The following is a 10,958-nucleotide window of genomic DNA, read 5'->3' as shown; positions in this document are numbered from 1 at the left end:
AGGGAAGGTTCCAGGTTCGCATCCGGAGACCTCCTCGGGGCACGGGCACATGTTCGTTCACCGCCCAGAGCTGGCTGAGGGCAGGGGGGCGGACCGTGGTATGGGCCCTGTGGGAGGTTTTCTCTCTGTCTCTCATTCATGGAAGAAAAAACTTGAAAAATAGCATGATGATGCTCTGCTGGGGAGGCTATCCTTCAATTATGACCTACTCAGGTGGGAGATGATGTAAGGAATAGGTGTATGGGGGCGGCAGGTGGCAAAGTGCTTAAGGCGCTGGACTCCTACGTGACCGACTGTGGTTCGAATCCCAGACCTGGCAGCTTGAAGATCCTGCTGGGCATTTGTGTGTATGTGCCCACAATCCCAGGAGGAGAGTGGAAGAGAAAGGACTGTGGTGTGGCCATCCCGCCCCCCCCCCGGGGGGGGATTTCTCACTTTCCCTCTCACTGTCTCTTTGGCAAGCACATGTATGACAAAAAACTTTTAAAAAAAATGAAGAGGCATATGTATTGCAACCCTGTTTGTTACAGCAGACGTTAGGGATGCTTGAGTCGTCTGTCACTGGAGGGCGAGTTCAAGACCTTGGTCACTCCCGAAAGGCCCCTAAGGCAGAGTGGCTGGCCAAGTAGCAAGGAGTCTCCCTCAGCCTGCTGGCGGCTGGCGCTGAGTCCCATTTCAGAACACAAATGTGGGCACGTGCGTCCCTGCTTAAATCTTGTTCCCACCGTCATGCACGTTCACTCCGGGATCTGCCACCTGGCCCTCGCGATCTGCTTTCTGCAGACTGCAGCCTGGGTCCCTTCACCTGCCTCTGCTGGTCCCCGTTCCCAGCCCCCGCACCCGGCCTCCAGCCAACCCCACACGGAGCCGCCTGCTGATTGGCTGCCAGGCCTCCGCACTTGCCTCCCCCTCCTGGAATCCCACCCCGCACCTCTCACCCAGTTAGCTCTCCTGCGTAGCTGAGCCTCCAGGGCTCCAGGTCGGTGTGGGGGGCTTCCTCGGTGCCCGATGCCCGGCGGCCCCTGCACCAGCACAGACACGCCACGGCCACCCCTGCTTCCACGGGCGAGTCCTTGTTTGCGCGTGGCCTTGGCGCTCCGCGGCGCAGGGGCCTGTCAAAAGACAAAATTACAATTTAGTTTAAAGATCAAAATACCTTTTCTCTGTGATTCCAGAATTGGCCCTCACCTCATTCTACTAAACAGCAGAGCGGCCGGCGGTGCTGCAGCCTAAGGCAACTAGACTCACGTGGGAGAGCCCTGGGTTCACCTCCTGGGACCTCCCTGAGTGTGCCGGGGACACACGGGACTGGGAGCGGACTGTGGCATGAAGACCCTGTCGTGAGAGGTGTCCTTTGTCTCTCTGTCTCTCTCTCTCTCATGGAAGAGAGAAAATAGGGTACCAAGTAGAATCGAGTGCTGAGGAGGTGGGCTTACAGATGGGGGCTGAAGCAGCAGAAGCAGCAGGAAGCAGATGGGCCGGTCAGAGGTCCTTTCCTTGTAAAGGCCTTCCTTATCTCAGGCTAAGCCTGGTCTGGTCGGAGGCGGGGTGGGGGGTGAAGAGAAGGGGGTCAGATTAACACCTGGGTTTCGCCTGGGTGGCCTGCAGGGGCACTGTGGTCTCTTGGGCAATCGTGGGAGCCGCGTGGCCTCCCCTGTCTTTTATTTGGCAGACCACGCTTTGGCCACTGTAGCCCCAAGTCCCGAACTTGCTCGGTCTCCAGGAGGCGTTTCCTACGTGTGGGAGGAGCCCAGGGGAGGATCAAGGAGGACCGGAAGGCTCCCTGCAGGAAGCCTGAGCCCACCTAGCCTGGCTGTGGCACGGGCAGGCGGAGAATGGTCCCGGCACTCCAGGAGAGGGGAGGACAGGGTGAAGGTGTGGAGGGGCATGTCAGAAGACCCAGCACACTGGACCAGGGAGAGGCCGCGACACAGGGCTGGAGTCAGTGTGTTTCTCCTTCCAGAGCCAACCCTCAGCTCTCCAGGCCCGACTTCCTCGTTGGAAAAGCAGGGCTAACACCTTGCAGAAGGGTGGGACTGAGGTCGCAGCTCTTGGCCACACGGGGTCGGCCCTGACTGCTAAGCACATGTGGGAATCACTGTGTGGTTCCTGAGGGTCCCTGTTATTTGGGAAGCCCGGGGCCAGATTGGTGGGAGCCGGAGGGGCTCTGATAGGGCAGCTGAGGGGCTCGGGGTCTCCAGCTGCTATTCCCAGATGTGGCGGGGGTTTCCTGGAGGCCAGCAAGCCCTAGTGAGGGGAACCCGGCGTTTGGGTGGCAGGGGCCTGTCAAAAGACAAAATTACAATTTAGTTTAAAGATCAAAATGCCTTTTCTCTGTGATTCCAGAATTGGCCCTCACCTCATTCTACTAAACAGCAGAGCGGCCGGCGGTGCTGCAGCCTAAGGCAACTAGACTCACGTGGGAGAGCCCTGGGTTCACCTCCTGGGACCTCCCTGAGTGTGCCGGGGACACACGGGACTGGGAGCGGACTGTGGCATGAAGACCCTGTCGTGAGAGGTGTCCTTTGTCTCTCTGTCTCTCTCTCTCTCATGGAAGAGAGAAAATAGGGTACCAAGTAGAATCGAGTGCTGAGGAGGTGGGCTTACAGGTGGGGGCTGAAGCAGCAGAAGCAGCAGGAAGCAGATGGGCCGGTCAGAGGTCCTTTCCTTGTAAAGGCCTTCCTTATCTCAGGCTAAGCCTGGTCTGGTCGGGGGCGGGGTGGGGGGTGAAGAGAAGGGGGTCAGATTAACACCTGGGTTTCGCCTGGGTGGCCTGCAGGGGCACTGTGGTCTCTTGGGCAACCGTGGGAGCCGCGTGGCCTCCCCTGTCTTTTATTTGGCAGACCACGCTTTGGCCACTGTAGCCCCAAGTCCCGAACTTGCTCGGTCTCCAGGAGGCGTTTCCTACGTGTGGGAGGAGCCCAGGGGAGGATAGAGGAGGACCGGAAGGCTCCCTGCAGGAAGCCTGAGCCCACCTAGCCTGGCTGTGGCACGGGCAGGCGGAGAATGGTCCCGGCACTCCAGGAGAGGGGAGGACAGGGTGAAGGTGTGGAGGGGCATGTCAGAAGACCCAGCACACTGGACCAGGGAGAGGCCGCGACACAGGGCTGGAGTCAGTGTGTTTCTCCTTCCAGAGCCAACCCTCAGCTCTCCAGGCCCGACTTCCTCGTTGGAAAAGCAGGGCTAACACCTTGCAGAAGGGTGGGACTGAGGTCGCAGCTCTTGGCCACACGGGGTCGGCCCTGACTGCTAAGCACATGTGGGAATCACTGTGTGGTTCCTGAGGGTCCCTGTTATTTGGGAAGCCCGGGGCCAGATTGGTGGGAGCCGGAGGGGCTCTGATAGGGCAGCTGAGGGGCTCGGGGTCTCCAGCTGCTATTCCCAGATGTGGCGGGGGTTTCCTGGAGGCCAGCAAGCCCTAGTGAGGGGAACCCGGCGTTTGGGTGCAGAGCCCTGGGCAAACACACCTGGCCCAGCCTCGGCAGCATCCCAGTGACCTCCTGCCCAGCTGGAGACTTCAGGAACCAGCCTCAGTGTCGCTCTGCCAACTCGTTCTCCCCCACCCCCTGCTCTGAACAGTGGCCACGGCCATCCGTGGACTGTGAACATGTGCCTCCTTGTGGGGGGCCTGACTTGGTGGAAGTGGCCTTTCCAGGTCATCAGGTTTTAGGGCTGCTGGGTGTGACCTTCCAATCCCAGGTTTGGGACTGAGGAAGCCTGGGGCGGGGCCGAGGCCGCCCTGGGCCCGGACTGTACAGGAAGCTGAAGCCTGGTTTCCCCTCCACACCAGCAGGACTCCACACCGAGCCCAGCCTTAGCTTGGTCTCTGCATGAGACCACAAGTGCCGGCCAGCTGTGGCAGGTGCCAGAGGCGCTGGCACCTCCCTCCCACTCCGCCATCTCTGGTCTGGGCCCTCCTTTGCTGGGAAGAGCTGTGACCCCCCCAGCCCCACTGCCCAGGCCTGGCCCCTGCCACTCACGTGAAACACCTTGGTGAGGGCAAGGGTGAGGGCAAGGAGGGCCGCTGGGCCTGGGGGCAGGTACAGGGAGCAGATGTTTTACCCCAGGGCTGGCATGAAGATCCAGGCCTGAAGGCAGCCGTGTTGGCGTGAGCACCAGGGGCTGGGGTTCTGCAGCCCACCCCCAGCTCACCGCACCTGACAGCATGCACGGGGGCTCTGCGTGGTCGGCCAGTGCGCCTCCTGAGCCCTGCGAGAGAGCACTGTGGGGCAGGGTCTGATGCCAAAGATCGGGGCTCACGTGCCCAAGGGGGCGCCCCAATACCCTGACATCTGCTTTACGAGCTACCCTGCAGCTTGGCTGCTGATTTCTGGGTCACTGCGTGGACTGCTGTCTCTGCTCGGGATATTGTCTGCTCACCCACACCTTGGCCTGGTCACCTCGTATCCATCCTGTGTACGTAGGAAACCTTCCCAGGGGTTGAAGCCAGCAGGTGGCATGGCAGTTAAGGGCACTGGATTCCCACATGGCTGACTGCGGTTCAAGTCCTGGACCTGGCAGCTTCCTTTCTCACTTTCCCTCTTGCTCTTGCTCTGTCCCTCTCCGGTTAATCTAAAATAAGGAAAGAAAAAAATAAGAAGAGAGAGAGAAAGAAAGAAAGTTAAATTTAAAAATAATTCTTTAAAAAAAAAGAAAGAAAAGAAAGCCTTCCCCAGGCAGCCGGGCCTGAGCAAGGTGCCTTTGCGGGCTTTAGCGTGTCCCCTTAGCCTCCCTCAGCAGGGGGATGATCCTCCAGGACGTTGCTGACCTCCTGTCTTCACGGGGGCTGGGAGCGCCCAGGGGCCATCTGCATACTCCCAGAGTCCGGCGTGACCCCTGGAGTACAGCGTTCGGTATCAGGTACTCCCCGTGACAGGGATGGTGGGCAGCGAGTTGGGGTGGGGCTGGAGGAGTGGGGCTGGAAGATGTTCATGCAGGAGGACTTCAGAAAGTTCTTGGAAAATGGTATTAAAGGTTGTTTTGATTTAAAAAAAAAAATTGAGATTTATACCTGACATGCTTTTTAAGCTGCCGGGGGCAAGGCCTGAATTGCATGGTTGACCATGCATGGGATCCAGCTCCCTTAACCAGTATACATGGGGCCTGACATTTTGTTTTTTTTTTAATTTTGCCAGAGGATGTATGCACTCAGTGGAGAGAGACAGAGACAGAGACAGAGAAGAAAAAAAAGAGAAAGCATCCCCTCCTTCCTTTAGGATTTTGGACACACATGCAAGCATCAAGCATGATTTTTATCTCTCTCTTATTTTTTTTTTAATGATTTTTTTTTGAGAGGTTTTTGCTATGGGGTACGTGTGGTCGCCAGACAGACAGAGAGAGACAGAGAGACAGAAAGCGAGAAATCAGCCCCCGGGGAGATGGCCACGCTGCAATCCCTTCTCCTCCATTCTCCTCTCGGGATCTTGGGCACGCACGCACATCCGCCTGGCATGAGTTTAAGCCACTGGGTACGGGACGCGAACCGCGGTCGGCTACATGGGAGTCCAGCGACGTAGCCATGACACTAACTGCTGGTCCCAACCCAGTATGATTTTTGAGCCACCCACGTCTGGGACTTGAACCTCACAGTCACTCCTGTGGGATCCAGCTGCCTTAACCACTGTACCAGTGGCTGGCCCTCCATTTCTTTTGGATTCCTCCAGTCATCCACGCATGTACTGGTTCCTGTGGAGGGACGGTGGGCAGGCGAACTCCTCACTCCCCTGGCAGGCTCTGGGACACTGCTATGGTCTGAATTTACTCTTGTTAAGATTTGGTTGTGGGTTGGGAACCAGCAGTTAGCGTAATGGCTATGTCTCTGGACTCCCACGTAGTCGACCGCAGTTCACGTCCCGGACCCGGTGGCTTAAAACTCACGCTGGGCGCGTGTGTATGCGTGCCCAAGATCCCAAAAGGAGAATGGAGGAGAAGGGATTGCAGTGTGGCCATCCCCACTGGGGGGCGATTTCTCGCTTTCTATCTCTCTCTCTCTCTCTGTCTGTCTGGTAAGTGCACACGCCCTATAGCAAAAACCTCTCCCCCCCCAAAAAAAAGATGTGATGATGTCGGGGCCAGCAGGTGGCACGGTGGCTAAGGACACTGGACTCCGAGTCCCAAACGTGGAGAATGCTTTCTCCCTCTCCCTCTCTCTGGAAATATTAAAACAGTGATAATAACTAAAGTTAAATAAAATAATTCTTAAAATGTAGATACAGATAGATGTGTTAGGTCATGAGAGCCCTGTTCCCCGTCATGACAAGATCGATGCCCCTCTCGGGCATGAGTTCCTGATAAAAGGACCAGTTCGGCTTCCGCCCCAGCTGAGGGAGGCTTCCTCCACGGTAGGGTGCAGAGAGGAGGCCTTCGCCAGACGCCACCCCGCCCCTCGTAGACTTCCCAGCCTCCAGAACCCGGAGCCAAATACTGGGCGGTTGGAAAAGCCACGACGCATTTTTGCGCAGCAGGACTGTGACTTTTCTGACAACCCAAGACGTCCCGTCATTCTAAGTGCCCCGGTCTGTGGCGTTCCACAGCAGCACACACAGACCAGCGGTGGTGCCCGCCGGGACAGTGCCGACTCTGCGGGGCGACTGGGCTCCTGAGGGAGCTCCCAGGTGGCAGGCGGGGAGGAGCAGGGGCACTCCTCTCACAGATCACCCCTCTATTCACACCTCAGGAAACGGAGGACCAGATCAGGAGCTGGCCTAAGGCCACACAGCAAGCTGGAGTCTGAAGACCTAACACACGGCCTAGACTGTGTTAGCAGTCTCCTCCCTCCTCTGACTGGCACGATCGCAGCCTCTGCCCTGGCCTTACTGTTACGACTGGTACTAGTTCTGCCACCGACGAGACCACAGAACGGAGCATTAGGCACTTAGGTCAGGGGGCCTGTTGGCCTGGCTTTGGAGTTCAGCTCCTCCATTAAAAGTTATGTGACCTCTAGGGCCAGGGAGTGGCATGGGGGCTAAGAGGCTGGACTCCCACGTGGACAATCATAGTTTGAGTCCCGGACCTGGTGGCTTGCATTTTCATTTTCCTTCTCTGTCTCTCTCTGGTGGGCACATGTGCCCTATAGCAAACTTAAAAAAAAATAATAAATTAAATAAGTCAATAATATTTTGGGAGACCAGCAGTTGGCGTAATGGCTATGTCACTGGACTCCCACATAGCCGACCGTGGTTCAAGTCCCAGACCCAGTGGCTTAAACTCACGGGCGCGTGTACATGCGTGCCCAAGATCCCGAGAGGAGAATGGAGGAGAAGGGATTGCTGTGTGGCCATCCCCCCCGTGGGGGTGATTTTTTGCTTTCTATCTCTCTGTCTCTCTCTGTCTTCCTGGCGAGCGCACGTGCCCTATAGCAAAAATAACAATAGTAATAATATTTTTGGAAAAAGCTCTGTGGCCTTAGACATGTGACTTAACCTCTCTGTGCTTCAGTTTCCTCATCTGTAACATGGGAGGGATAGTGTGCCTCTCTCACAGCTGTTACCGAGGGTGGGTTCATCACACAAGATGGCCAGAACAGCACCTGCTGGGGTCAAGAGGTGTGCCGTGTGTGTGTGTGTGTGTGTGAGTGTGAGTGTGTGAGTGTGAGTTAGCAAGCTCACGCAGAAGAGCGCACGAGCGTACAGGCCTCGAGATGCACACGTACTGTGTATGAGCATGCGTGAGCCTGAGACTGTGGACATGTGAGTGTGGCTTCGCGTGTGACTGCGTCCGTGTGTGCACGTGCTGTGGGCCTGCGCTGGGCCAGCTGGAGTAGAGAATGTGACACATGTGAGCCATGTGGGCAGGTGGCGGATGCTGGCCGTGGACGTGTGAGAATTTACGTGGTTTGGGTTTGCAGGTGCTTACTCGTGTGTGTGTGTATGTGTGTGTGCACGTGTATGTGTGTGTGCATGCACAGGTGTGTGTGTGAAGCTGGACTTTGCCTGCATCAGGGCACCCAGAAACCTCCGCACACAGGGTCCCAGTCTTGGAGACAGTACTTCTGACTCCCGAGGGTGGCGTATAGGTGAGTCCACCCCCTCACCACCTCCGAGCCTGGAAGCTGGAGTCAGGGGTCAGGTCAGGAGGTCAGGAGGCCAGGGCTGAGATGATCCCTAGGGAGGGAGGAGGCAGCGACAGAGCAGCGATTGGCTGCAGGCCTGGAGAGTGGGGGCTGGGCTTGGGCAGAGGCTGATCTGCCATGGTGCATGGAGCTGGGCTGTGCGCTGGTGGGACACACAGGGGTTCCCGGCCCTTCCAAGCCCGCCCACAACCAACCTCCACACACGTCGCCGCCCAGGGTGGAAACCTGGGACCCCTGCTGGTTGACCAGTGGTCAGACACCCGAGGTCTCACCCTGAGGCCATAGCAGGTCACAGTGCAGAGGTCCAGTGGGCCTGGGGGCTTCAGAGCCCCTCATTCTGAATCTGTGCAAGTTGCTCAGGGCCACATTCTTGCCACCTTGCACCGACTCAGCCCCGCCTTGGTGAATAAAAGCACACACAGATGAAGCCTTGAGTGAGTCTGCCTGGGGGTCTGAGACTCGCAGCCTCTGCACAGCTCAAGCCCCACACCTGAAGCCCAGGCTTCCCCATGGGGAGGGACCGCGCTTTAATTCAAGGCACGCAGCCCACAGCCCCGGCAGCACCCCAGGCCTGTCTACCTTGCAGGGCCAGCCTGGCTCCGTGTGACCTTTCCCATTGCTTTGAGTCCTTGGAGGGAGGTCAGGGGCCATTCAGGACCCTGTGGGGGAGATGAGTTAAAAAACAAGGCCTTGGGGCCAGCAGGTGGCGTGGTGGTTAAGGGCGCTGCATTCTCACATGGCCAATCAGGATTCGAGTCTTGGACCTGGCGGCTTGCTTTCTCACTTTTCCCTCTCTCTCTCTTTCTCACTCTGTCCCTCTTGGTCAAATTTACATAAGTAAATAAATAAAATTAAAAATTAAAAAGGAATTACAACAAATAAATAAATAAATGTTAAAAAAAAAAAGGCTCCCAAAACAAAAACAAAAGCAAAAAAAAAAAAATAGCACTAGGAATTAAGCAGAGAGTTTCTTTCTTCCTTTCCAGATCGGGCTCTGTAATCTGTGGCCCTCCAGGGTGAACGAGATCTGTCTTGGCCTCAGCCTCAGCCTCAGGGGCCCCGACCTGCTGAGGGGGTCTCCACTCAGCTTCTCCAGGTCCGAGTCCCACGTCCCCTCACTCCTTTGCATCCCAGGCCCCTTGCTGGGAAGAGGCTCTACCTGGGTAATGGGTAACGTGACTTCTTAGGGCTGAGAGGTGAGGGAAACACCCACAGCCCTGGCAGGGCAGAGAGCTCTGATTGGCCTGGCTCCGAAGACTGGCTGCACCAGGCCTATCTCATGGCCGGTGGGGTCTTTGAGCCACCGGAGGGGAAGGGCGAGGTCACATCCAGTTGGAGGGGGTGAGCAAAGGAGGCTCCAGGGAGGCGATGGCCCCTGAGCAGAGCCTGGGTGGGTGTCTCAGGAGGGAGAAGGAGCGCGGTGGCAGGTGGCGGGGACGCTGTGCCAAGGTGCCGAGCAGAACGGGTGTGGTGAGCGGGAAGGCACGGCCCGAGCACAGGCAGGGTGGTGTGGCAGTAGGGAGCCATGGAGGGTGTTTGAGCAGGGCAGGTCAGCTGTGCTGGGGAGTCTCTGCACTGTGCCCTAGGAGTGGTCAGGGGTGGATCATGAACTTGACGCAGGGGCCACGCAGGGCCCAAGGGTGCTGAGGAAGGCCTCGGCTGGGACGCAGCCCCAGGGAGGTAACCTGGGGGGTGTTGGGGTGCACAGGAAGATGTGCAGTGTGGTGGCTGCATGGCCCCCACAGCAGGTGCTCAGTAAGTGCTCACCAGGGGATGGGCAGATAACCTCGAGGGCCCTAGGTCAGCCCGGGGGCTCTCCCGTTTCCCACACCTCTCCTCTCTGGCCACCATGCCCTAAAGCCCTGGCAGGACCCCGGGCCCGTAGGCACAGCGCTGGCCCACGGTTCCACCAGGGCGCCCTCCGTCTGCTGGTGCACCCACGTTGCTTCTCTCTCTCCGTCCCCCTCCCCCTCCCTGTCCTTATCTTTCCCTTCCGTCTCCATGGCGACTCACCATCCCGGCTTGCCTGGATCCCAGCCTCTGCCAGGGATTTTTGAGCCCGGCACCGTCCCTCCCTCCTCCGAGCCCTGGTACCCGCAGCCCTGTCTCCTCCCCCTGGGGTGAGTCCAGCGGCAGCCTCCTCTTTCCCGACTGTCACATTTATCTTCCAGCTCTGACCGGGAACCAGCTCCTGGGGAGACCATCCCCCCACCCGCTCCACCTGCCGCAGCCAGGCTAGCCCTTCCAGGAGAGGAGCCATCCTTACCCCGGGCAGGAGGTCTACCGGGCCTCCTCTCTCTGCTCTGGACCCTCTCCCCATCCCAGCCTCCCATGCCGAGGCCGTCCTTGTCAGTCACTTCCTTTTGTCACCGGCTTGGCAAACGGGCAAGTCTCCAGTCCTAAAATCTGAGGGGGGCAGGGGAAGAGGCCACTCAGGATGGAGGATGGGTCCAGGGAGGCAAGGCGAGGGGCCCCTGGACACCCCGGATGCAGACAGCCGCGATTCTGTTCTAAATGTCTTTTTCCTCTCTCTCCAAGGAGAGAAAACGGAGCTTCATGGGAAACAGCAGCAACAGTTGGTAAGTGGCGGGTCTGCCGGGCTGGGATTGGTGCAGTGGGCCTGGCAGGGCAGCTGCCAATGTTTTGCCCAGGAGCACGGAGCCCTGCGGCCCAGCCTGCGGAGCCTCTGGAGGGCTGGCCCTGGGGAGGGAGCATGAGGCCAGGTGTGCCAGGCTGTGGAGGGAGGGACAGGAGGAGAGGGTGGGTGCTGCAGGGAGGCAGACCCCGCTCACGGCAGAGAGCAGCCCTCTGCCCCACTGCAGAGCAGACTGCCCGGGCACTAGAGGGCTGCCACCTGCTCCCTCCTGTCCCCTCCCGACGGCGTCCG

General features: G+C 58.3%; 1 protein-coding gene across 1 annotated transcript in view; it reads left to right on the top strand.

The window, feature by feature from the left end:
• The first annotated feature begins 10,123 nt into the window (after positions 1–10,123).
• The window catches only part of RNF112 (ring finger protein 112), a 9,695-nt gene continuing 8,860 nt past the window's right edge, over positions 10,124–10,958 (top strand). The window contains 2 exon segments of the mRNA XM_027765581.1: positions 10,124–10,456; positions 10,610–10,650. Coding sequence (XP_027621382.1) covers positions 10,403–10,456; positions 10,610–10,650 — 95 coding nt within the window. The 5' untranslated portion in view covers positions 10,124–10,402.

The sequence above is a fragment of the Tupaia chinensis genome, unplaced genomic scaffold (assembly GCF_000334495.1).
Source record: "Tupaia chinensis unplaced genomic scaffold, TupChi_1.0 Scaffold138725_1, whole genome shotgun sequence".
Taxonomy (NCBI): domain Eukaryota; kingdom Metazoa; phylum Chordata; class Mammalia; order Scandentia; family Tupaiidae; genus Tupaia; species Tupaia belangeri.
This window is presented reverse-complemented; position numbering and strand designations above follow the sequence as displayed.